This window comes from Phragmites australis, chromosome 6 (assembly GCF_958298935.1).
Source record: "Phragmites australis chromosome 6, lpPhrAust1.1, whole genome shotgun sequence".
NCBI classification, from domain to species: domain Eukaryota; kingdom Viridiplantae; phylum Streptophyta; class Magnoliopsida; order Poales; family Poaceae; genus Phragmites; species Phragmites australis.
The window spans coordinates 12,288,450-12,314,219 of NC_084926.1; the positions used below are offsets into that span (position 1 = coordinate 12,288,450).

Sequence of the window (25,770 nt, forward strand, 5' to 3'; positions counted from 1 at the left end):
ATAGCTCCACGCTCATATAGCCTCTAATCAAACTGACAAACTGAAATATCATAGACCCAATTGACAGAAACTCGTACTAGGTTTTAGGATTGCACAGCTCAAGTTCATATAGAAAATTCCAGATTAGCTTGTCATATTTTAGGTTCATAGTAATTCTGCAATATTGTGAGTGCGCGTGGGACAGTGCCTAATTAACTTCAGAACATTTCGCTGCAACCAAGCTATGCACGTATAAGCCTGTTACTACATCGAGCAGTTCGTAGACTCAGAGATCGCCATTTGCCCAGGGAGCGTACCGATTCCAGCAGGCAACAGGAGCCGAGGTCACGCCGCCACGGGCGCTGCGAGGAGCTTCTCAGCCGCGCCCGTCGTGGCGTTGTGCTCCCCGAGTTGATTCATATCGTATATGCTCAGGATATCACTCAAAGTGATACGTATACAGGCAAAAGTATTTGCAAACTCGCAGGTAACTGACAAGGGATCAGATTAAGGGTTTTTTCGAGAGTTCGACCAGATGCAATACACTTGCAAAGCCACAAATAAATGAATACAAAATTGCACGATAATGACATGCATGCATGGTTCGCACGTGTTATTACATTCTTGACAGCAGAAACTCTTCTCAATGATCATATCCAAATAAATGAATGCTGTATATATTAACCTATAATTGTTATACAAACCAGCGATGTCGTCATGTGGAAGAGTACAATTTACAACATCGTAAAGGGCAAAGGTCAGATAAGTTATATCATAGTAAGGTTGAAGGCATTTGTATTCACGTGTAGAAATTGAATTCATTCCAGAAGAAGCTAAGATAGGTGGTATACAAAGCTATCAGGTACAAAAAGCCGCTTCCTACAACCCTGTGTTGTTCTTGCAACATCACCTGCACAAACATGTTCGTTCACATTGTGAGATGTTGCCCGGCAAAATGCATTGAAGTGCAATCAGTTAATGATGCAATCCAAACTGATGTGACACATCCAAGAAAAATGGCAGGTATTGAGCCCATAGAAGATCATCCCCATGGGGATCAATCTGTTAAAGTAAGGATTATGAGCAATTCAAGTTTATAAATACCATCTTAATCATACCTCACAAATAATATGAACAATTCTTCATCAGTTATTGCTCCAAGTTCCATTCTTCTTTCCAAAGCAGTCAGACCTCCGCCATCTTTAATTGTTGTTCTTGCACCCCTGTAGAAAGGATCATAAAAGTTTATTTGAAAAAACCACTCTCATCTAAGTACTTTTGTTCCGTATTCTGTAGAGGCAAATGAGGGTGGTCACAGAATCAAGGACATCACAGCAATAAGGGAAAATAAACTGAAAAGAGTGTGTTTTTTTTTTTTTTTTTTTGTCCTGCACATCAACCATAGGGCACCACACACTTGACATGAATCATATCATATATTCTGGTACAGGCATCGTAGCGAAAAAGCGAGTGGTCACTATGCATGGATATTGACAGAATATTGTATGCTGAAATGTAAAGTCTTAGATTAGACCAAAAATGAAGGGTAAACCATCATGCCTGCTTTTTTACAGTGATCAGTGGATCTGGGCATGGAATGACACACTTGTATGAATCCAAATGTTCAACCAGGTACTAAATAGATTATCTACTCAATTTTTTTGGAATTTTTCATGTATAATTGGTGTTCAAATGAAAATAATTTTCACCAAAATGTTGGTTTTCACTGCACAAATACAATGTCAAAACATAAATGAAATATCATATGTGACTCCAAATGTCTCACTGCCTAGTTCATACTGAAGAAAAGGAAAAATACAAGTTCTTCAAATAAAAAAAAAATACGTTCATACAAAAAAAAAAGATAAATTTATTTACACTGAAACATTGGTTAAAATTTAAGTGGGAAGAGGAGCTTGTGACTCAAGGCATTGATGATATTGCAACCAAAAATAATCATGAACCATATTACCGAGAAGTCAAGCCTACCTCTTCAGCAGATGCTTAGTGAGAGCATCATTTTTATTTTGGACACAACGATGCAATGGTGTCCGTCCATGGAAGTCCTGCATATTAATATCCGCGCCAAAAAGTAGCAGAACCTCTACCATTACAGGATTGCCATATTGACACGCTAAGTGCAATAAGGAACAGCCTTGTAGACAGCCTTCTGGTTTCCCAGACTCCTCAGTTATCTCACAAGATGCAGGGTCAAACAACATCTTGTCTGTCACTGGCTGAACATGCTGGACATCTTTGCTCAAGTCATCATATGTCACGTTAGCGCTCACGTCAGCAGTTACAAGAATATGATATGCTGCTCTCACGTTGTTTGTCCTTATAGCTTCCAATATATCGATAGTAGTTTGATCGGTGTCTCTGGCAAAAAGAAGTTTGTCTACGTACTGCATGGATCATGTATGAGAATGAGTAATGGCATAATTACAGAAAATGATTATCAGAATCAAGCAAAATACTTAAGGAATAACACTATATCATGTTCCCTGCGTTTCGGAATATCTGTCCATTTTCTTGGAAAGTGTTATTTCACAATGTTTGTCCACTAAGCAAATTTAGAATGAAGTTGTTGCAATATTTCTGCTCTATACCCCTACGTATGTTAATTTTTTCTTCCTAGATTCAGTACTTCCTTGGTCTGTGTGAATGGTGGTAACAGACAAATATTATGATACGGAGGGAGTAATTCATACATAAAGCTAAATACTACCTACCCCAGCAAACCTAAGTATTGTGGAAAAACAGAATTTGAAGGGTGTGACACTACTTCTTTGCACATAGTTTCAGCTTGAAAGATTGAGGTATTCATACTTTGGTTATTGAATAGCTAGCCATTTGATTAGTTAAATAGTTAATGCAAATAAGCCTTGAAATCAAAGATGATTTGTCATACATGCAGGTTATCTGCATTCTCCAGAAAACAAGTGGGTGATTGGCTCCATAAATCTGGAAACTATAGCAAAAAATATTTCTAAACTAAAACAATAGATATTGACAACAGAACTTCAATTAGCACTATGCTCATAAACTTAGGGAATGTTTTTTGGTAACTTCAGACAACAAATGCATGGCAGGCCAAATATTAATTGTTGAGAAAGCATCAGTAGGCTGATCCAAGATAAAAGGAAGCAAATAAGAGCTTACCTTTGATTGTATGTACCTCTCCTTTATTGAGAAAGCATCACTAGGTTTAGGCTTTTCAATGAAAAGAATAGCTCCATTTGATTCGTCCATTCTGCATGAACATAGAATAAAATCACAAACTATCCATTCCAAATTTATATGTCAAGAAGGAAATTACACAGAAGAAAAAGAGCAGAGTTGGTTCTTCTTGCATGCACTCCTGAACATATTAGCTGACAATGCTCTTAATGAAAAGAAATATGTTCAATGAGGGTATAAGATTCAAAGAGTTCTTTTTCTGACTCCAGTGGAAGATTATACTCCCTCCATCCCAAAATATAGGGTGTATTAGGATTTGGAAAAGTCAAACTTTGACTTTTCCAAATCCTAATACACCCTATATTTTGGGACGGAGAGAGTAATAAGAAAGCTATGAATCTTGTACCACGGATGAAAAGGAAAGAAGTTAAACCACTACGTCATGGACATCTACTGAACAATTTATTGACACTTTTGCAGATGAGAAAGAACCTAGTTGGATGATGTTGATTATGTATTGAGCATTCCCACTAGCAGTGAAACTATCAGTGCATACTAAAAACTGAATGGAAATTCAAGTTCTAGCTCAGTCTACAATGCTACGTCCATTGTAATTGTGATACTATGTTCAGGTCCATACAAATGTGGTGCTACGCTCCCTATATGTAATGGCTGATGATAAGTGAAAGCGAATATGGCTCGGGAAAATAGTAGATTGATTAATAGAGGTACAGGGGTGTACATTATATAGGCAAGGATCGTCTAGGGTTTATAGAAGGGTTTATAGAATACACCCAATCAACGGAGATCCTTGCCTAATCTATGATCAACTACCATAAAACCCTGAGGCAGCCCAGCCGCCAGGCTTGGGCGCCAAGGCCCATGTGGCCGGCCCACAATAGCTCACGCTAACACGCCCCCGCAGTCTGATCGTCAGCCACTGCACACGTTCAGACTGGACCTGAACTCCGTGAACACCGAAGAAGGAAGGCCCTTAGTGAAGATGTCCGCATACTGAGATGACGTCGGCACATGAAGGACTCGAAGATCACCAACTGCAACTCGCTCTCAGACGAAGTGAAGATCAATCTCAATGTGCTTGGTGCGCTAATGCTGAACAGGATTGGAGGACATGTAGACAGCACTGATGTTATCGCAATACACCAGTGTGGCGCGGCGAAGAGGGGCGTGGAGCTCCTGGAGGAGCTGGCGCAGCCAGGTGGCCTCGGCAACTCCATTGGTCACTGCGCGATATTCAGCTTCAGCGCTTGACCTCGAGACGGTGTTTTGACGCTTGGAGGACCAAGAGATGAGATTATCACCGAGGAACACAGCATAGCCCGAGGTGGACTTGCGCGTATCCGGGCAACCGGCCCAGTCAGCATCAGTATAAACCAGGAGGTCAGTTGATGTAGATGGTCGCAGCAGAAGACCCAAATGAAGAGTGCCTCGAATATAGCGAAGAATTCGCTTGAGAGCCGCGAGATGGGGCTCACGGGGATCGTGCATGTGAAGACAGACCTGCTGAACAGCATATGCAATATCCGGTCGAGTGAACGTCAAATACTGTAAGGCACCAGCGAGACTGCGAAAATCCGATGCGTCAGCCACAGGTGCACCATCAGCAGCAGAAACCTTGGGATTTGTATCAACCGGCGTAGAACACGGCTTGCACTCTGCCATGCCAGCACGATCAAGAATGTCCATCATGTACTGCCTCTGAGAAAGGAGAAGGCCATCGCCGCAACGTTGAACATGCATACCGAGAAAGTGATGCAGCTCTCCGAGATCCTTCATGGAGAATTCCTGCTGAAGTGCTGAGATAATCCGTCGAAGAAGACCGGGTGAGGAAGCTGTGAGGACGATGTCATCAACATAAAGCAGCAGATAGGCAGTCTCTGAACTGCGCCGATAGACAAAGAGCGAGGTGTCTGTCTTGGCTTCAGCAAATCCAAGAGACACCAAATGTGTGGCAAACCGACTGTACCAAGCACGAGGAGCCTGCTTCAACCCATAGAGAGACTTGTTGAGCCGACAAACAAAGCCTGGATGGACGGGATCCTCGAAACCAGACGGCTGCATGCAGTAGACTGTCTCGGTCAAGGTGCCGTGGAGGAACGCATTCTTTACATCCAGCTGGTGAATAGGCCATCGAAGAGAGAGGGCCAGAGAGAGCACTGTGCGGACAGTCGCAGGCTTCACCACAGGACTGAAAGTTTCGGCGAAATCCACACCAGGACGCTGGGTGAATCCTCGAAGAACCCAGCGCGCCTTGTACCGCTCGAGAGACCCATCGGCGTTGAACTTGTGCTTGAAGATCCATTTTCCCGTCACCACATTGGCCCGAGGGGGACGTGGCACGAGATCCCAGGTGTGGTTCTTCAGGAGAGCAGCATGTTCTTCTTCCATAGCGGCACGCCAACTCGGGTCGGCAAGTGCACTACGGAAGGTCTTGGGCACGGGGGACAGTGGCGCGGCATGGAAGATAGACGGAACTCGAAAGCCGGCGGAGAGCTCCCAGCGGGAGGCGGGGTCGACACGGCAGTCGGCGGGCGGCCCCGGCGCGTGTAGACTTGAGTGATGGCGCGATCCGGGGCAACCCACTGGGCAGGCACCGCAGGCGGAGGGGGGGCGGGCACCGCCAGCGGCGGGAAGCCCAGCGGCGGGCCGCGTGGAGCCAAGGACGCCGGGGGAGGGCTGCGCGGGTCCGAGGGCGCGCTGGGTACGGGGGAGGCCGTGCCGGGCGCGGAAGAGGGCGTCGGGGACCCTGGCGCGCGCAGCGCGGGCGGGTGGTGGACCACGCGCCAAGGGGCCGGCAGAGGACGCCGGCGACGCAGGAGGTGCCAGGGGCGCCCCAGGCTCAACCACAGGAGGGCTGGCGGGGGCGCTGGGGGCACCGGCGGAGGCCGCCGAGTCTCCAGAGGAGGTTGGGCGAGGAACGGCGACACTGGTGGAGATACCTGCAGGCAAAACTTTGTGCAGCGGTCCAATAGGAACGGGCACAGCGTCAGTAGTATCAAGAAACTCGAAGTCCGCGGGAGTGCGGGGACCATCACACTCGGCAAAGGGAAAGGCAGTCTCATCGAAGATGACATGCCGCGAGATGATGACTCTATTGGAAGAGAGGTCAAGGCAGCGGTATCCTTTGTGATGAGCGGAATATCCAAGGAAAACACTCAAGGCGGACCGAGGAGCGAGTTTATGAGGAGCTGTGGCAGACAGGTTGGGGTAACATTTGCAACCAAAGACTCGAAGGTGATCGTAGACCGACGGCGTGCCAAAGAGGGCAAGGTGCGGCGTAGAGAAGCCGAGAGTCTTGGTAGGCAGAATGTTAAGTAGGAGGGTCGCCGTAGAGAGGGCCTCGATCCAGTAGGAAGGAGGCATGGAGGCCTGAAACAGTAGGGAGCGAACAACATTGTTAATGGAGCGAATAATGCGTTCAGCTTTACCGTTTTGAGGCGAGGTGTAAGGGCAAGACATGCGAAGATGGATGCCCCGGGTGAGAAAGAAGGTGCGGGTGCCAGAGTTGTCGAACTCTTTCCCGTTGTCGCACTGGAGAGCCTTGACGGAGGCGCCATATTGGGTGGAGGCGTAGGCGAGGAAGTTGGCGAGCGTGCTGAAAGTGTCAGACTTAAGGCGCAGAGGAAAAGTCCACAAATAGTGAGTGCAATCATCAAGTATGACCAGATAATATTTATAACCTGAGACACTGGGAAGGGGAGATGTCCACAGATCACAATGAATGAGATCAAACTTGCTAGACGCACGAGATGCTGAAACATAAAAGGGCAAACGAACATGACGCCCTAACTGACAAGCATGACATAAATCTGAACAATCCTCTATCTGACTGGAGACACTAGACGCAAGCTTCGACAAAGCCTCATGACCGGGGTGACCAAGACGCCGATGCCACAGAGGGGAGGCGACCTTGGCGACAGGGAGTGTGCTGGAGGGAGACGCAGGGGGTACAGCGGCCCGGAGCTATTGCACCTGACGATCTCGTTCCGAGACTGCAGATCCTTCACAGAACAACCAGCGGGGTCAAACTCAACAGAGCAGTTGTTATCGGTAGTAAACTGGCGAACAGAAATAAGGTTCTTAATAATTTGTGGGGACACAAGAACATTATTAAGAAGCAGGGAGCGAGGCAACTCAGCTGAGCCAGTGGCAATGACAGGAATCATAGAGCCATTACTGACAACAATGGATGAAGGAGTAGGATACCGCGGGGAACAGGCATGCGAAAGAGTGCTGGAAGTAGAGGTCATGTGAGAAGTAGCACCTGAGTCGAAGTACCACTCGTTGGCCTGAGGCTGGTTCAGCGATGCCGTGCTAAACGCAGAGGCTAGGGACTGCTGATCCCAGGAGGGGAGTCCGGCCATGGGGTTGTAGAACCCTGGTGCGGCCCACTGGCCGGCCCCCTCAGCGGTAGTAGGTGCGGCAGCAGGCGGCTGCTGCGCGACGAAGGCCTGCTGCTGCTGAGGACGAGGCTGGGGAATGGGCGCCAGCGGAGGGCGGGGACCAGGCCACATCTGGATGGTCCCCGTCCAGGGGTTGTAGAAGGTGGGCCACGTGGCGCCGGGAGGGGCGGCGCTTTTGGCGCCGGGCGCAGGCTGGGCGCCGCCAGCCTGCTGCTGATGTGGGGCGCCGGTGGTGGAGCGCTGCCCGCTCCCGCGCTTGCTGCGACGGCTGTTGGCGGCCTTGGAACCGTTCCCGGTGCCAGAGTCCCCGGAACCGGCGCCGGACTGCTGAGGAGGGGCGCTAGCCGAGGACTTGGTGGTGGAGGCGGCGAGAGCAGCGGCAGGGGAGGTCTGCCGGTTTTCCAGAGTGAGCTCCTCCAGGATGAGGTCGTCGCGCGCCTCCAGGAAGGAGGGGAAGGGCCGACTGCGGCGAAGAAGCGTCCCGACGTGGGCGAAGCGCTCGTTGAGGCCGCGGATCACGTTGAGGACGAGGGTGCGGTCGGTGATTATCTCGCCGAGGGCACCGAGATCATCCGCCATCTTCTTGAGCCGGCAGCAATAGTCGGTGACGGAGAGATCGCCTTGGACGAAGGTGCGAAACTTCGTCTCAAGCTGGATGGCGCGTGCCTCCCGGTTGCCGAGGAACTGAGACTCGACGGCGAGCCAGGCATCCCTAGCGGTGGAGCCCTGGGAGGAGATGACTTCGGCGAGGTCGTCGGTGAGGGTGCCGAGAATCCAGGACTTGACCACGCAGTCCATCCGGGCCCAGTCCGGGGAGGCAGGGGTCGGTGAGGCGAGGCGGACATGATCCTGGAGGGAGAACTTGCCGAGGGTCAGCATAAACTGATCACGCCAACGATTGAAATTACCGGAGTCGACGTCGAGGACGATAGGGACGAGACTCCGGATGTTGTGGACGGCGACCGCCTGGGCATGCAGGTTCAGAAGTGCGGCGGCTTCGTGGAGGATCATGGCAGCATGGAGGTCGGCCGGGGCAGTGTGGGGACCCAGGGCGGATCCGGAGGACTCCGGAGGGGCGACGGCGGCCGCGCCGCCCTCTCCTTGGCGGCGCGCGCCAGGGCGGCGTCTCGGGTCTTGGCGGCAGCCTCGGCCTCCTCCTCGGCCAGGAGGGCGCGCGCCAGGGCGGCGTCGCGCTCAGCCTGCCGTTCCTGGGCGAGGCGCTGCGCGGCGGCCGTGGCGGCGTTCGCCTCCTCTTGGGTGGCCGCGGCGGCGGCGGCAGTAGCTGCAGCGGCAGCGGTGGGAGAGGTCGGCTGGGAGCCGGCCATTAGCACAGCACGGCAGGAAGGCCGGCGCGCAGGGGAGGAGAGGTGGGAGGCGCAGCACGGCAGGAAGCCGGCGCGCAGGCGCAGCACGGCGAGAGGCCGGCGCGCTAGGGCAGCGGAAGATGAATCCGAGGGGAAACCCGGACTCGTGATACCATGAAAGCGAATATGGCTCGGGAAAATAGTAGATTGATTAATAGAGGTACAGGGGTGTACATTATATAGGCAAGGATCGTCTAGGGTTTATAGAAGGGTTTATAGAATACACCCAATCAACGGAGATCCTTGCCTAATCTATGATCAACTACCATAAAACCCTGAGGCAGCCCAGCCGCCAGGCTTGGGCGCCAAGGCCCATGTGGCCGGCCCACAATAGCTCACGCTAACAATAAGTCAACAATATTCAGAAAGCTCAAAACATTTGGAAATGCCTAAATAATACTTGGTAAAACAGATCAAAATGATTATTACCAAAATGGTTTGTGTTGTTTCAAAGAGCCAACATGTAGGAGAATAAACAGCCCGTACAGGCAATCCATGCTAGCATTAACTGGTTGGTTTCTATGTTAGTATATGTTAACCAATGTCCCACAGCTTACACAAAATGCAGTGTGGCTGGGAGGGGAGATGCTTAAAAAGTCAAGGTAAAAAGTAGTTAAGCAAATATATAAATCTGATTATATGCTTTAACATACCCTTGATCTTCTTTTGGAAGCAGAGCTTCCCAAATGGAATTAGCGTAATCGTTTCCAAGTGCACGAAACAAATCCATAATTACAGGCTCCCATACTTTCACATCTAATCTTAAGGATCGAACCTACATCAAGTAAGAACATTAGTTGCAATGTTGAAATATGGAACTAGCTAATAGCTATTATTTTAATCTCACAATTATAAGATTTTAAAAATATTAAAAACCACAAAATATCGTATATAACAAAGATTATTGGTACTGAACGTCACATAACACCTATTAAAAACCAAGCAAATGCACTAAATCCTACCATGTAAGTTTTTAAAACTTATGTTTGGTTCACCACAGCATATGTTCTTTTTTACTTATCATTCTAGAATTTTTGTGTAGTCAACCTTTTTACAACTGTGACCGCTAATATGCATTGAAGTATTTAAATTTGACATGTGGAAATGATGTTATTATATGCAAGTCAAAAGTGTAAATAACAATAATTCTTGCTACAAACAATTAGAACATGTAATGGCCAAAGCTGTGTAACGGAGACATTGATGTCGAAAACGACAAGTAAACAAGAACTACAGTATTGTATTACAGTAAGCTATTTCAGTATCATATTTACTGTATGTATCATCACTAAGTTAATACTTTTAAGATTCTGAACTTATTTTTTTTCCTAAAGGAGACAGGTCAACCGAAATTTATCACTGATTAGCATCTATCATGGTATAAGAAAATTAGATATAGCACCTTTGAAATGTGTACTCCAAGATTCCTGTGAGCCCCAGAGCATTCAATGCAAATCAGAATACCCAAGTTTAGAGATGCCCAATCAGGATCTGGAGAACGACACTCCGCACAACTGTCATTTCCAGGAATATTCCTCAGAAGGTTGAATATATCATCATGTCCCTCTGAACTCTTGTTATCTTCAAGAGATACAAAATCAACAGAACTTGAAGATCGGAGATTTTCTGCCGATAGATTCCCGTATGACAACTGAAATGAAATGAAATCAGAATAAAATTAGTACCATCCTATCTTGGATAATCAATAGATTGAACATGTGCATGTAAATGTAATACAGTAAAATGGAACCAATCTAGGCAGGAGTGCAGGACAAGCATTATTACTTGATTATTACATGGTTATCCAGTGTCAATGCATAGAGTTCGATAGATCTATGCTTTGTTTCTACCAAACAGGTAAACCAAGATTAGTTAAATGATGCATCGAAAGATGAATGGCTACAGAAAACCTGCTGTGGGAATGGTGAATTTAGTAGTGATGCAATAACTCCAGTAATTTTCTGGATCCAGTCCTTTTGATCAACCCCTGATTCTGCCTGCCATTAACAAAGTGAAAAGAATTAACATCTGTGGCATCAGTGTATCTGAAAAGTATGAAAAAATATCATAAAAATGTGTTATTCTTGAAACATCAAAAACCTGCATTGCGTATAGAAAGTTCAACATCTAAGGAGTAAAAGTTACAGTTACCTGTAAAGTGTATGTTTTAATGGGTGAGATTATTCTGAAGCAAAATCTTAAATCATTTTCATCCGCATCAATCTTAATTGTTGAAGTTCTGAGGTCAATTGTATGGCTCGATAGTGAATTTTCACCCGGAGATGAAGCTCTTTGGTTTAAGAATCTGAATCGACCAAAAACACCGGCTCCTTCCCCAGCTGTCTGTTGTGATGCCACTCCTTGCTTCCAACAGAATAAAAATAAAGAGGTACATATAAAGTACAGAATAAATAACATAAGATGGTTGGAATATTAGAATAAAGTATATAACACACTTAAAAACACAACTTCTTACATGCTGCTTTTAAAATCACATCCCTTCTAAATATTCTACTGCACAGAAACTTTGGAGTACAAATTATGTACTGCAGCCCTTAAACAAAGACGCTCCACTCGGTGGAAGAAAATAAATATGCATAGGTCAGATACACCCACTAAAGGGCACATAACCGCATAAATAACACAGAAAGCACACGTGTCATGAATACCAAAATCAATATGGACCAGAAGCTACTAGAAAAAGGATAATTAGAAAAATAGATAAATTATACCTAAATTACGAATGCGCAGGTCAAATATAGATTTGTCCAAAAATACAAGTTTGCCTACTCATGCAAGCAAAAAATAAGGAGTTTCTAATACTTGAATGCTCTAAATATGTTCTCAAGATGCAACTAAATAGACAAATTTAGATTGCATACCGACTGTTTATTTCCCTTCCCGTAGTAGTACAGAGTCCCGTGACTGTTAAGAACAAAGAATCTCCTCTTCCATTCTCCTCTTAGATTTTGAGGACGCTTAAATAGATAACCTTGTTTAATAACTTGAACCTGGCAAAGAAACAAATTAGTAAGGGGAAGAAATGAAAAACTTGACAAAAACAATTATGAATCACCAAAAAATAAAACTCAACAACAACAATAAAGCCTTTTAGTTCAGTGCAAGTTGGGGCAGGCTAGAGATGAAACCCAACAAGATTCAACAATAAAGAGGATGAAAAAAAATTAAAAAGATGTTCGTAATAGTAAATATAATACTAGTAATAATGGTACAAAAAATTAAACTCAGCCCAGTATAATTACAAAAGGGGAATGATATATGAGTAAATAGTAGAATTTGAACTAAAACGTTGGTAATCATGGATACCTCTTGCCTGGATTCCTATTATAGGAAGGCTATGTTTAAACAAATTAACACTACGTTAGAAAGAAAGATGCTAAACACTTTAACACATACACTATCCATCAGCAATCAGTCTCTTCAATCATCATGTAAACCACCATCCATAGGCTTTAGGATATTTTAGCCTAGTATTTATGAATATTTACTTCACATCGGAATAGTGGATAATTAACTACCTCGCCATTGGCAGATGACTGCATCATGGCTTCAATTTTTTTATAGGATTGAAGACCAACAACGTGGATACCATCACCACTAGTAGATGTGTCCACATTACTAGCCATTCTCACATTTGCTATTTCCTCTTGAGTTCTAAACTCTTGAATTCTCTTTGCAAGTTTATCTTGCTCATTGATGGCCATTTCTTTTGATTGCTGTGCATATGTTAGAACCTGCATAAAGATTTCAAGGTTAGCACATTCCTGCTAACTCATGGTCAGCCGATTCATGTTGATCAGATTGAACATTTTTAGTTAAAGAACACTAAGTCACAGGAGATATGATTAAACCTGGTGAATGAATGGTTCCATTTGACTCAATAGCTCGTATCCCTATATCATAAAGAACGAAATCAAGGACCCAAGAAACCATAGAATCATAAATTCCTTAGAACATACAAAGTAATCATGCCTGCTTAAAATATCTCAAATGGGCATCCATCACTGCACTTATTGATTCCAAGAACTCAAACTTCTTTTTTGCCTCAATGTTTGCAAGGGCGTGTACCTGAATTCCTTACAGCAAAGGAGAATCATTGGCATGGTTGAACAATATATATCCAGATGAAAAATATGTTGATACATACTAAGTTAAAGCGGCATCTTTCGAAAGCTGACTTGGCATTGTGTAGATCCTGTAAACTTGGAATTAGGGAGATGGTATGCAAGCTGAATATACATTCATATACGAAAAAACTAGTCACAGTTTACCTCCTCAAGTCCTGTCACTACTTCTGCTCTAGTCCCTTTTCGCACTGACACAAATTTTTCACGTGCCTGACAAGCAAGATAGAACCAGAATTTTAATAGGACACAAGGCGTATATTACAGTAAAATCTTAAAGCAACATTGTATTAAGAAACGAGTCACACTGTTCATTAATCTATTGTCCAACACATGCCAACATGAAGGAATAAAAAAGAAGAAGGCAATCAGATAATAACATAGCTCAAACCGAGGCATCACCTGATCATAACTCACCGCAGCCCTATCCAAACGTCGCCGGCAATCCTATAAAGGGGCAGATTTTTGCAGAAAATATATATATATATATATATATATATATATATATATATATATATCAAGTAAGCAATGTATCAAAACTCCTAACTTATATATATCAAGTAAGCAATGTATCAAAACTCCTAACTTCCATATGAACATCAATATGGTAAGGCGATTGTCTCTATTTTCTGAGATGGAAGTCACAGAAATTTAAACTAGACAGATTTTTAGGACTGTTTCAGGTTTTCTGCTCCTTGTCAGAAGCAAGAGGGTTCAAGTTTGGCCCCACAAACATAAAACTCGCCTAGCCATCGAAAATATCAACACCTGAGCTATTAACTATATGCATTCACACAACTTGATAATAGATGTTGATTACTTCATCTACAACCTACAAGATACACATTGACATGTTTCTGTTTTTCTCTTTTTGGGTGGGTGTGCGTGTGCGCATGTCTTGTGGGGGTGGGGTGGGGTGGAGAGGAGGCTGTTTACCTTCACACCATTTAAATCCACATTCATGAACTGCGACAGACGTTCACTAAGCATATGCTCGACCTGTTTGGAGGGAAAATACTGATGAGAATTAGAATGTATAAAATAGTCATATAGTCATTTGTACTGTTTATACTAGTGATATGTATCAGGACACTGTGAAAGAATGAATTTGCCAAATTTAGAGAAATTCGGATTAGTACATCAGCGTATTGTGAGGATAAACAGAAATTTCATCACAGAACAAATGAATATTCTATTTCAACACTCAACACGCAATTCCAGCTTCTGGATAATGCAGTCACAGGCTCACAGCTAGGCATATGGAATTGCTTTCTATTCCAATGCAACTTTCCATCTGTATAAAGCCCGTCATATCCCTCAACCAATGCTGACAAGCCTTTTTACTGGAATTTTTTTAGATGCTCTAGCTGATAACCAATGCTCGAGTGCTTGAGTGCTTTTATGAGTTATTGGCAAACCTTCAACACTGAGGTGTTCAATCATGAATCATCATCCTTTAAGTTACTTTGTTCATCTCCAATAAGAAAACTTGTGCATTTTAATAAAGACTGAGGAACATTTAACGACAGAAAGGAAGAATGATTTGATGATGAAAGGAACCCTTTTGGCATTTTCTTCCCATCATGTTTGTTTGTAGCAACATAAAAATATATACCCTACAACAAATTGAGAGAATTGCATGGCTCATACTTGTCTTTTGGGATTTTGCAAATTCCTGCCCTTACTTGAAAATGTAAATTAACACCTGTACTTTCAGTTTATTGCATATGTTTGAAATTCACCAAATAATCCCAGAATGTTATGTGCTAAAATATATGGAGGTACAGGTGGCCAATTACCAAGTCTCAAAGTGCCAGATGTAATTTGAAAAAATAAGTAAATAAAGGAAAGTATATGAGTACGTGTACCGCTGGTGCAAACATTGTAAACTGAAGAATACATATCATGCAGTCCTGCCAACAGTCACAGAGGCAAACCCGGGGTGTTGAGTTCAAAATTTACAGTCCAAAAAAAGACATGCTACTTTCTTTCCAATTCCTCATTTCTCATATGTCAAGTGAAACTACCTATGGAGGAGAAATGGTAGGTCAAGTTTCAATGATGTAAGACAGTAGTACCTGAGAACGAAGGAGTTCCTTGTATGTTCCAAGCTCCCTAAAAGCAGTAGTAAATTTGGACATTACAGGCCCTGCAACATATTAAAGAATTTGAAAGTTTCCTCTGTCTCTGAAATCTAAATTGTCTAGTGGAATTGCAATTTATTAAAGAAACCTGTCAGATGTAATTGCTGGGAAATGACATGGTAAGTTGCATCTTAATGTAGCCAAATATGCTTACTGTTGCAAAAAAGACTATGGTCTACTGAGTAAATTTGAATATAGAAACATCAATAAATGACTGCAAAATTGTAGTTGCATTATCATGCTATGACATGCAACAAAGTAGAAGAAAAATTCATTAATTAACAAGTGTGTGGTTATGTCTGTATCAATACGTATTGATATATCTGATCTGATGTTCTGATTGTCAGACATCAGAATCAAGATGCAGTAAACATTCATAATACACAAAGTGACACCAAGATATTTAGAAATTGGAAACGGTAAATTCAATGTTTTGCTATGTATAATATGCAATGACAGAATTAAGCAATAGAACATCAGAGCTTTGATGAAATAACCTCCAATGGCAACACTAACAGGGTCATCTTGAGCAGCACCGAATGCTTGCAGAGCATCAGCGAATGAAAGATCTCCAGCATATCCTTCATCAAGTGATCCCCTGAAACTAAGGTTATGAGCAACACAATAAAAAAGCAAGAGCTCACAAATGGTTTCTAATATTCTTGTTAATCATACAAACTATCAAAACTACAACAGTTACATGTGGACATTATGACAAATAAAATGGAAAACCTAAAACAACAAAATAAAAATAAAAAGGTGTGTGCAAAGTTATCTATTTTGGCATAAACTTCAAGTTAGACGATAAAAACAATAAATAAATTTCTTGAACTAAAAGAAATCTGTAGTTCTGTATATATATATATGGCATTTGCCTCAATTTTATACGCAGCCAAGTTGCTCTAGATAACGTGCTCTAGATAACGTATTTACAAATATAGAACATGGGGTAAGAAAGAAATGTACATGAATCTTTTGCATCCTTTATGTAGGTTTGAACACCGCTCTTTCAGTTCATCAGTAAGATGTTCCAAAGAATTGACCTGTGGATATTAGAAATAAGTCAGAGACAATAACTTAAACGCATGTATAGGTTCATTTAAAGTGCAAATACAAGGTTTTGTGGGCAAAAAATAGATACGGTTTGATAATTATGGGGAGAAGTTAGCACTCAAATTTATCCAGCAAAATTATTAAGAACAATGTCCAGAGTGTCTTTTTATTTTGATTTTTAAGAAACAGACGAACTTGAGAAGGTCCAATATTCATTCTAAAAGCAAGCATATCATAACTTACTGAAAGCAAAGCATGCAATTTGATAGGTGCGTATAAATAGAAAATGAATTGTCGTAATTCAGTAGGTGATGCATCAACAATTCAGCCATCGATTCAAATCACCAAAGGGTCCTCGGCGAAAGGAAAAGAAAAGCAGCAAACCAATGCAACGACCAGGGCCAGTTCTGAACATTTGCTCAAGCAAGCCTCGCCATTTACAAGTCCATGAGCTCAATTCAAACATGATCTACCCGTTTTGTTCAAATAAGTGGCGCAACAGAAAATTTTGATCTTGAAAGTGGCACAGTTGCCATCAGAGAGGCCTAATCCCTTCAAACAAATCAATCCGGAACCATCGGAGGACGATTTACTCATGCGGCAAAATCAACACAAACCTTCCCAATTCGTTCAAACCAACACAGAATTAATTATACATCCCATTAAAACCTCAAATCTGCTCAGAAATCTCCCGCGTTTCTGATCCAAAACGATCGACACCCACTGGAGCACGCTACCAACTCGGAATATCTCGCACACAAAATGAGCCAAATCCACCCCAGCTCCGTCAAAACCACCCAAACTCCAACCACGGCTCGAACCCCTCCACCTCGATGATCCGAATCTAACCCTGATCCAACGAACGACGTAGAAATGACCGAAATTTGAAGAAACACGAAACGATGCCCCCGAAGGGACCGGATCAGGGAGCCCTGGCGGGCAGACGAGGGCGGGGGTGGGGGGGCACCTGCTTCCGGAACATGGGGGAGTCCTCGAGCTTGGTGAAGGTCGCCATGTCCGTCCTCGTGTCGTGCGGAGGCGAGGCTGCTGCTGCCGCTCTCTCGAAGCTCGCGGAGATCTGGGCGTGGGCGGGAGGTGGGAGGGAGGAAGAGAAGAGAGGGAGGCGGCGGTGCGGTCGGACAGTTGCTGTCCTGTTCCTGTACGTTGTGGTGGCGTCGGTGGCGCTGTTCGATGTGGGCTGCCAGCTGCGCAGTGTCCGGGTTGGACTGGTTCCGGTGGGTTTTGAATCGGACCCGCGACTGAATTCGCTGCTGGGTTGATGGGCTGCGGAGTGCCGGGGTGGAGAATGGGCTGAGCCGATTTGATTGTCTTTCTGGGCTTTGGATTGCAGTATGCCAACGGTACTTCTAATTAGATCTGGTAGGGTGTGATTGGTCGTTTTTACGGGAGTATTGTTCGTATGGAGCGTATAGGTAAATTGAGTGTAAATAAGTTGAGTAGTATTATATTTGTTGAAAGACAAAATATTTGATTAGTTATTTTTATCTAGATAGATTGTGCTGAGTTTATGTTTAGTTGATCAAATTTAGGTCGTACGAGCGAATGCAAAAGTTGAGATTATAATTGATTATTTATATAAAGATGATTTTTTTAACACTGACAAGTGAGACTGTCTATATGAGTGGATGCAGGAGCCTGTATCTGTTGGGCTAGCCTACGTCGTAAAGCTCGATTTACCAAGATGAGATCGTATATTTGCATCCACCGGGTCAGACTGTATCCGTGGATGTAAACAACCAAACAAACCATTTTCAAGATTACATGTGTCCATCGGATCATAGTAGAACAAATTCATATAACCAAACACACTTATAAAATCTCTTGACTTCAAGCACAGCCACAGAGCAAGAGATTTCTCTTGTTCCCCCTAGAGACTCTACTGGAAAATGTATGCCCGAGTGATATTAGGAGCATGTTTGCAACCGATCGTTGAAACTCCAACTTCCAAAACATCTTACGAGAGGGAAACATCACGAAACCCAACAGATGAAACATATCGCTGCAAAATACTATGAATCCATGGAACTATGGATAAAAGCTCTGCATCAATATGGATTACCATTACAAGCATATATTAAAATAGTTCAAACATGCACAAGAACATTTTGGGCTTCCAGGTTCAGAAAGGCCCCAGTTTCAGTGCTTATTCCACGACACATCCACAACATACTGCCTTCATCAACTTCATGGCTCATGCTCCTCACGGCTCACTCTGTCCCGTCTAAAACAGACCACCTACATAGGTGGCACTGAACCCCACACTTTTCTCAATTTCCTGATGGGAAGGGGAAACTGGCTGGTATACCTTAAAAAAAGTTTAAAATTCAGTGGAAATCAGAACTCAGAAGCATACTTACGATGAAAGAAAAGGGCCACCAGAAGGTAAGAAGAACAAACTTACCATCGCATTCACAGCACAGCGGTGTTCCAAACCTGGGATCGATCGCATTGGCTAGTGTGAGAAATCGCGTCATGTTGAACTTGTGCACGTAGGGTGGGCAGGTACTGCATGCGCATGAGAGTCGATCACTCGAAAGAGCCCGGCAGACCGAGCAGCACTCGTTCGTTGGATCATCAGATTGGTTCAATAGAAATGGGCCACAGCTCTGAGCTATCTGACTCCATGTGTTATTGTAGTCACATCCTGTGTAGCAATTGCTGGGTGCTGGATTGACCTGCGAGGAAGAAATAGTAGCAAATGAAATGAATAAAGCAAGTGAGGCAGCCTTCACCATGTTGATGTTGAGGCAGAGCAAATTAAAGGGTAAGAGAAAGGCTTAGTTGTTCAAACTAGGTGTGCATGAGTCCCACATATAAGCACTTGGTCTCCAGGAAGTAAGGCAGTATGTAAGGCTCAACACATATTGTGTGACTGAGGAAACAAATGTACTAAGAAAACATGGGCCATTTTTATCGTATAACAAAAAGACGTTCTATCAACCTGTGATTTGCTGAGGTCTGCAGGGGAAAAGGTTTGACATCAGAGAAAAAAATGACGAAAAATGAAACATGAGTGAAGAATGCTCAACCCAAGCCCAGTTCCTTAATATCAAATTGAAGAGATGGTGATACCATGAAAGCATAAATAAATAAAAGAGTAATTTCACAAAACTATAACTATTTGTATCTAACTATAAAAAAACTATAACTTTTGGGACCAGTTTTATAAAACTACAACTATATGCACCACTAATAGCATAAAACTACATCTTTTGAAAATAAAATTACAATTATTTTTCTCTGTTTTTCACCACACAAAAGTGTAGTTTTATGGTACTACGAGCATAAATAGTTGTAGTTCTATAAAATTAATCCTAAAAATTATAGTTTTTATATAGTTAGGTACAAATGGTTGTAGTTTTGTGCAGAAGTAGTTCTTGGCTGGGTTTGTGTTGTGGATGTAAACCTAAACAGAAAAATTAAGAAATGAGAGGCCCCTTTTGGAAGAAAAATATGCATCTACTACCTATTAAGAAATGAGTTAGCGCCATGGTTCAAAAAACTGACTGTAACCGCTCAAAAACCGCGATAACAGACCTTCTTGATCCAGTCCGGTTTCAGAAACCGAACGGTAACCGAATTTGAATTTAAAAAATCCAAAAAAAATCAGAAAAATCTTTAAAAAACTAGACACAATTCTAAGATCTTGTGTGAAAAAAAAATTCAAAAATAATGTCGTTTGCATCATATTCTATAGGGAGGAAGTTTGAAAAAAATTGAAGCATGTGGCTCAGTTATTAACTCATGTTAAGGAAACGTTTAAACACATATTTTTCTTGTGTAGAACGTATTTTAAGAGAATCTTTAAAATTGATTTCACTTTATTTAAAGTTTTATTAATTACTCTATGATTTTTACAAAGTTCACAAGCATAAAATGAATATGTTAAGAAACAACACTGTAATTAACTTTTTCATGTCTACTATTATTTTTCCTACGTAAATCATAGTATAAATAAACTAATGAAAGTGGTTTCACTAATTTTTGAGGTGTGATGGGTCAGTTATGAATTAATCTAGTCGCAACACATTTACACAATCATGCATGGTACAATAACTTTTTTATGAGTATAAATATTTTTATCATGTAGATCATGTTACAAGAAAACCAACAAAATTTGTTTCATTTGATTTGAAGCTCAGATGAATTAGTTATTAATTTTACAAGATTGAGATAAGTTTTAGGTTTTTTGTTGAACTTCACTGAAAATCGAGAAACCGCTCGATAAATCGAGAAAACCGAACGGTTACAGAGAAAACCGAGCGTTTACCGACAATAAGGAAAATTCGAGAAAACTGCTCGATAAATCGTAAAAACCGCTCGGTAACCGGTCCAAACCGACCGGTTACCGAACGGCTAAAATCGTGATTTTTTTTTCAAATTTCAATTTTTTTTTTCCAAATTTCAAATTTTGCCAATTTTTTTTTAAATTTTTGACCAGTAACCATAGTTATCGCGAATTTTTGGTTACCGCCGGAGCTCGGTAACCGAGCTCCGGTCGGTAACCTTAACCTTGGTTAGCGCATGGATGATCTTTCCTGCGGATCCCGTGCAGAAAATACAACTCTATATGTCATATGGACATATACTTTATTTTATCCGTTAATTCTTTCATATATTTTATAATTTTTTATATATTTTTTAATACAAATCTTAATACAAATAAATACATAAATCATACGTGCCTGAGGTGCTAGTAGTAATTTTCGTTCTGATCCCATACCCGTGAGTGTACGCCATCACGGGAGAATGAAGACTGAAGGGCAGTGCGTGCAGGGAACCGCTTGAGGCCTTTCGGTTGGCCTGGGAACAGCTAGGGTCACCTACAAGCGCCACCGCCACGCCACAAACTCCAACTCCAGCGGCAGCGTCGCCAACCCCGGCTCTGACATGGTAAGCATTCTCCTCTTAGACCTAGCCGCCTCTTCTTTCCATGGATATTTCTTCTTTGCTGTTATAGTTCAAGCATCTGTCTAGCGTCGCGATACCATCAGTCCGTCAAGATTTCGTTTCGATATCCCAAGATTTCGGTTCCATGTCGCAAGATTTTATTTTTACTGGGTTCTTGCAATGCTACCAACCTGGGGTTAGGAATCCTGGGAGCTAATTTCTTTCTTTTCTCCCCGCCCCCACCCCCCCCCCCCCCTCTCCTCCCGGGAATTGTATGTATATACTGGGTGGCGATTTGTCTTTGGTTGTAGTAATTGTTTGTGCTAAACTAGATTTATCCCCTTGCTTTCTGCGCTCAGCTGAGCATGGTAGTAGCATGTAGCAGCAATTCTCAACAAGATGGGCACCAAGCGCTGGCAAGGCACTGGAGAAGCTGGAGGGACACGCTGGAGGGCTTCCTGCAGTCCCCCGCTGTGAACTAGGGCTCTGGAGGAATTCGGAGCTGCATCCGTGATGCGCTCAGATATAATGGTTGCCAGCCCCTCCAACAACTCGCTAATCCTGTCACGCAGGTTGTAGAAACTCATTAGCCTTGTGCAAAGGTGGTGTATGATAAGAATTTTCCTGCCGACAAAATTATTCTTTGTGGTCACCAGGGGAACCTTTCTAACGGTCAAGGTTTTGTTTGAAGATGGAACTGCAGCATCTTTGGAAGCCAACAAGGCAATGTGCAATAATGCTCTCTTTGACATCCTAATCTCGGAGAAGTTCGCCTTGTTGTGTGATTCACTGGCTGCAAATTTTCAGGTCAATAAGCCTAATGAGGTGATTGGTTTGGAAAAAATTGATGCCAGGATGAGGTGATTGGCTTGATTTTATGGTCAACGCTGAAGAAGGAATACTTTTGCAACAATTGATCTTTTTGAATAACGCCATGTTATCTGAATGTTTATCTAGCTCAAGCTATATACATATATGATGCCCACCTTGTATCCTGCTATTGTGCATGAAAACCTTGTGTCCTGCCATGTTATCTGAACTCTGGACCCCCTTTTTGTTTCTGGCGCACAACATTGGAATTGTTCATTGGTCCTGGTGCACAACATTGAACTGGTTCAATTCATTTCTCCTACCAGCTGGAATATTTTGCAAACTTCATAGTTTGCTGCATTTTCTGATGAACGATGCTCTGCTTCCTGGTGACCTTTGAAGAATTAGCTTGTCAAAGCTCTTCTATTCGTATGAAATAATACTCAAACTCTTCCTGGATAGGTTCCTGAAACCGAATATATTCTTCAAGAGAGAGATTAGCGGAAGCAAGAAATTCATCCCATAGGGTTTAAATTATACGAGAGAGATTCACTCAATCTTTCCCTAGTTATATCCTCGTTTGAGATTAAATGTCAAAGAACCCAGCAAGCCCTGATGGGGGAGGCGGAAAACGCATCGGGCGCCATCATGCGTTCGCTCGCTGCATCGCCGTGCCGGCGGACGTCGGCTCGGCCGGACGGCAGGCGCGGCGAGCGGAGCACGCCAGCGCACGGACGAGCGTACCGCTACGATCTTGGGCGATAGATCGTAGATATCTTGCGTGTTGTCAGGCACTCGATCGATCGAGCCTGACACGCACGCGGATCCTCATCGCGCGTCTATCCATCCATGCCTCCTGTAGCCGCTACGGTACCGCGCACGTACAGTGACACTCTCCTCTGCGGCCGTACTCATCGGTTGCATGCAGCATTCGCGTCAAGGCAGACACGTTGTTTGTGTACAGGGATTTGACTCTTGGATTCATCCCCCCGAGTGTCCCATTATGCCTGTACTTGCCCGACGGATTCTGCATGGACCCGATAGTTAGCTTTTCGTGGCGCACTACGAGTGTGTCCTTCCTCTGCTCACGACTGGCTCTGGCTGCTCTTAACAAGCTCTTAAGAAAACCTGTGCATGAACATGGGCATTGGCGTGCCAGTATGCTGGTTTGTCAAATGGACGAGCTTGCGACGCCAAGGCTTCACGATTCTGTGCTACGCGTGAAACGGCATATGGCACATGCAGATATGAATTACAGCGCTGTAATGCAGGATATCTGGCCAGCTAAATCGTTGATAATGTAGGATAGAAGCACATCAGAGGGGCTCATTTAACAGAGGAGATCCTTTGATTTGGAAAAAGGAGAAGATCCTGTCCTGTGCTTTGACAGGCGGGGAGGAGTTAATACCTGCACTCCTGTGCTCGTCTGTTTGCAGCAAGAAAAGATTTCTGTGTTACTCCCCCGCACGAACAGGAGGCACGTGTGCATCACTCCGTATCGAGATCTCGCAGATCCACTCGCCGCACAGCTGCCCTGGGATCTCATGAGCGATCGCTTCCGTTTCCTTCCGTAAGCGGTAAGCTCCCGCGAGTATATAAGCGGCGCCGCCGTCACCGAGTTGGATCGCGGCGGCGACGTACAAGACGACGGGCTAGTGTTAGATCACGTCAGTCACGCAGCAGTCCACAGTTGCGAGAGAGCTTGAGATGTCGAGCGTCGGAGGAGCGGTGGTGGCGGCGGCCGCCGGCGGTGGTGGCGCGGTGACGCCGCACGTTCTTGCGGTGGATGACAGTTCGGTTGACCGCGCCGTCATCGCTGCCATCCTTCGGAGCTCTCGGTTTCGTGGTGCGTGGCTGGGTTAATTACACCACTGCATTTCCGCATGCATGCGCGTAGTTCTAGTGTCAACTGTCTCGTAATAGTTGCCTAGCTGATTTTGAAATTTTTTAAGTTATTTTGCTCTTGCCTGCAGTGACGGCTGTGGAAAGCGGGAAGAGGGCCCTGGAACTGTTAGGCTCGGTATGCGATATATATTTGCAATTTCGTTCTTTCCTGTGGATTTAGGAGTAGTTTGGTGATGGTTTGCATGATGATTTACGCTCTTTTTTTTCTTTTTACTGTTTTGGGGTCGTAGGAGCCGAACGTGAGCATGATAATCACCGATTACTGGATGCCGGAGATGACGGGATACGAGCTCCTCAAGAAAGTCAAGGTATACATATATGTCTCTGTCTGACGACATTCATACTCCACCCAGCACCACAATCTGTTCAATCTGGAGCCTTTTAACACAGAAATATTCATGCAGGAGTCGTCGAAGCTGAAGCAGATCCCCGTGGTGATCATGTCCTCGGAGAACGTGCCGACTAGAATCAGCAGGTAACCCATCGCCCATCGGAGCTAGCATTGGCTCCCGTGCACTCCCAGAGGATACAAATTTTAACCCTGCGTTGGTTCTTCCCTCCCTTTGTTTGATCATCAGATGCCTGGAGGAAGGAGCAGAGGATTTCCTAGTGAAGCCCGTCCGTCCATCGGAAGTGTCCCGCGTCTTCAACCGCGTGCTTCGTTGAGCACCGCGCGGGGGTGCGCGCGTGTGGTGCGCGCGTGCGGCTTTGGTTTTTTCGTGTGGGCCTCGGAGATTGGAATGGTAGGGGACGGAGGAACCGTGCGTACCGGCCTGTGTAGTCCAGCGACAGATGCAGCGACGTGGTTACATTTCAGTTGTGTATTTTTTGTTAAGATTAGGTAGATATTGTCATAAAATTATCTATATTAGAAAATATCATCGGTTATGATGATGATATATGAATCCAGAGTCCACATGTCATCCTTACATCGATAATATTTTTAATTTTTTATGATTTTTATGATAGCACTTAGCAAATTGTCCCATTTTTTCTGTTCTTGTTGTCGTGTTTTTGATGTTAAGAAGAGTCGATCGAGACCAGGTTGGTCTCTGTTTTTTTTTTCCAGCTTCTTGGGTTTGCAGTTCAGAGCACAAGCATATGTTCAGTCCTGAACGGGCTTCTCTAGTTTGGTTTTGGTCGAGGAAATCCATTGGTTAAACATGGTGATAATTAGTGGAGCAGTTTAGTCTGTGATCCGTGACTTCTGCTTGACAATGCTTCCAGTGTCTTGCCTCCCGTCACTATGCTAAAACGGAGATGTGACGATGCACGGTATGAAATCTTGTCCTAGTCACCGTTCATCCGTACGTGCATATCTGGCGAACGCTCCGATGCCGCGCGAGTGTACGGACACGTGCTTCGTAGAAAATAAAGATGCGGAGGGCTTAGTCTACGGTAGAGTAAGAAAAATACTCGCAGTACGGCACTTGGAAAAATGTACGGTACGTGGCTAGCCGAGGCAGAGCGATCGGCGTTGCTGGAACCATCTGGATGCAGGTCGCCGGCGCCGGAATGGATCGTGGTTCCGTTTTGCAGCACTGACACCGACGATCACCTCGAGACGCCGGACAGCGATGCGGAGCGGCAATCTCCATCCGAAGCTTCCGTTGAGGAGGATAGCCCGACGGGCGACGGAGCGCGTGGTTGGCCTGGCCGCCGGCCGTAGCGAGAGCGTGATCCATCGTGTTAGGGTCTGATTGGTTACTGGTACCAGAGTAATCTAGCTCTGTAGAAGCGTATAATCTCAATAAAAATATGTTCGTTGGTTCGTATATATTGTTATAGTTTAGTTTGATACATGTAAATATATGTTTATAGTTTATTTATATTTATTTATATAAATGAACACATT

At 44.0% G+C, this 25,770-nt stretch overlaps 2 protein-coding genes and 1 long non-coding RNA gene across 3 annotated transcripts; 1 reads left to right on the forward strand and 2 right to left on the reverse strand.

The window, feature by feature from the left end:
* Positions 1 to 640: 640 nt before the first annotated feature.
* On the reverse strand, positions 641 to 17,506 carry LOC133921716 (ADP-ribosylation factor GTPase-activating protein AGD2-like). The gene is made up of 20 exons (XM_062366701.1): positions 17,257 to 17,506; positions 16,203 to 16,279; positions 15,734 to 15,834; positions 15,171 to 15,241; positions 14,029 to 14,091; positions 13,495 to 13,539; positions 13,240 to 13,305; positions 13,116 to 13,163; positions 12,941 to 13,036; positions 12,820 to 12,861; positions 12,487 to 12,702; positions 11,830 to 11,958; positions 11,099 to 11,311; positions 10,858 to 10,944; positions 10,350 to 10,598; positions 9,601 to 9,722; positions 3,142 to 3,232; positions 1,969 to 2,384; positions 1,098 to 1,202; positions 641 to 889 (listed from the first exon to the last, which is right to left on the reverse strand). Exons 1-20 carry the CDS (start codon positions 17,302 to 17,304, stop codon positions 886 to 888), a joined length of 2,289 nt encoding a protein of 762 aa, XP_062222685.1. The 5' UTR covers positions 17,305 to 17,506; the 3' UTR covers positions 641 to 885.
* Positions 17,507 to 18,351: 845 nt separating this feature from the next.
* LOC133920464 (uncharacterized) lies at positions 18,352 to 19,415 on the reverse strand. The gene is made up of 2 exons (XR_009910103.1): positions 18,712 to 19,415; positions 18,352 to 18,615 (listed from the first exon to the last, which is right to left on the reverse strand). It is a non-coding gene; the product is annotated as an uncharacterized LOC133920464 (long non-coding RNA).
* Positions 19,416 to 23,714: 4,299 nt separating this feature from the next.
* LOC133920465 (two-component response regulator ORR11) lies at positions 23,715 to 24,581 on the forward strand. Its single transcript, XM_062365082.1, has 5 exons — positions 23,715 to 23,856; positions 23,984 to 24,030; positions 24,146 to 24,223; positions 24,320 to 24,390; positions 24,494 to 24,581. The coding sequence occupies exons 1-5, from the start codon at positions 23,718 to 23,720 to the stop codon at positions 24,579 to 24,581; spliced, it is 423 nt and encodes a 140-aa protein (XP_062221066.1). The 5' UTR covers positions 23,715 to 23,717.
* The last annotated feature ends 1,189 nt before the right edge of the window (positions 24,582 to 25,770 follow it).

What these genes read in the sequence shown, in the direction of transcription:
- LOC133921716 (XM_062366701.1), bottom strand. Translation starts at nt 17,304, where the DNA reads ATGGCGACCTTCACCAAGCTCGAGGACTCCCCCATGTTCCGGAAGCAG. An exon ending in TGTTAGTGTTGCCATTGGAG is followed by an intron (nt 15,242 to 15,733) that starts GTTATTTCATCA and finishes AATATGTTGCAG; the next exon opens with GGCCTGTAATGTCCAAATTT. An exon ending in TGGATTTAAATGGTGTGAAG is followed by an intron (nt 13,540 to 14,028) that starts GTAAACAGCCTC and finishes GCCCCTTTATAG; the next exon opens with GATTGCCGGCGACGTTTGGA.
- LOC133920465 (XM_062365082.1), top strand. Translation starts at nt 23,718, where the DNA reads ATGTCGAGCGTCGGAGGAGCGGTGGTGGCGGCGGCCGCCGGCGGTGGT. An exon ending in TCGGAGCTCTCGGTTTCGTG is followed by an intron (nt 23,857 to 23,983) that starts GTGCGTGGCTGG and finishes TCTTGCCTGCAG; the next exon opens with TGACGGCTGTGGAAAGCGGG. An exon ending in AGCTCCTCAAGAAAGTCAAG is followed by an intron (nt 24,224 to 24,319) that starts GTATACATATAT and finishes ATATTCATGCAG; the next exon opens with GAGTCGTCGAAGCTGAAGCA.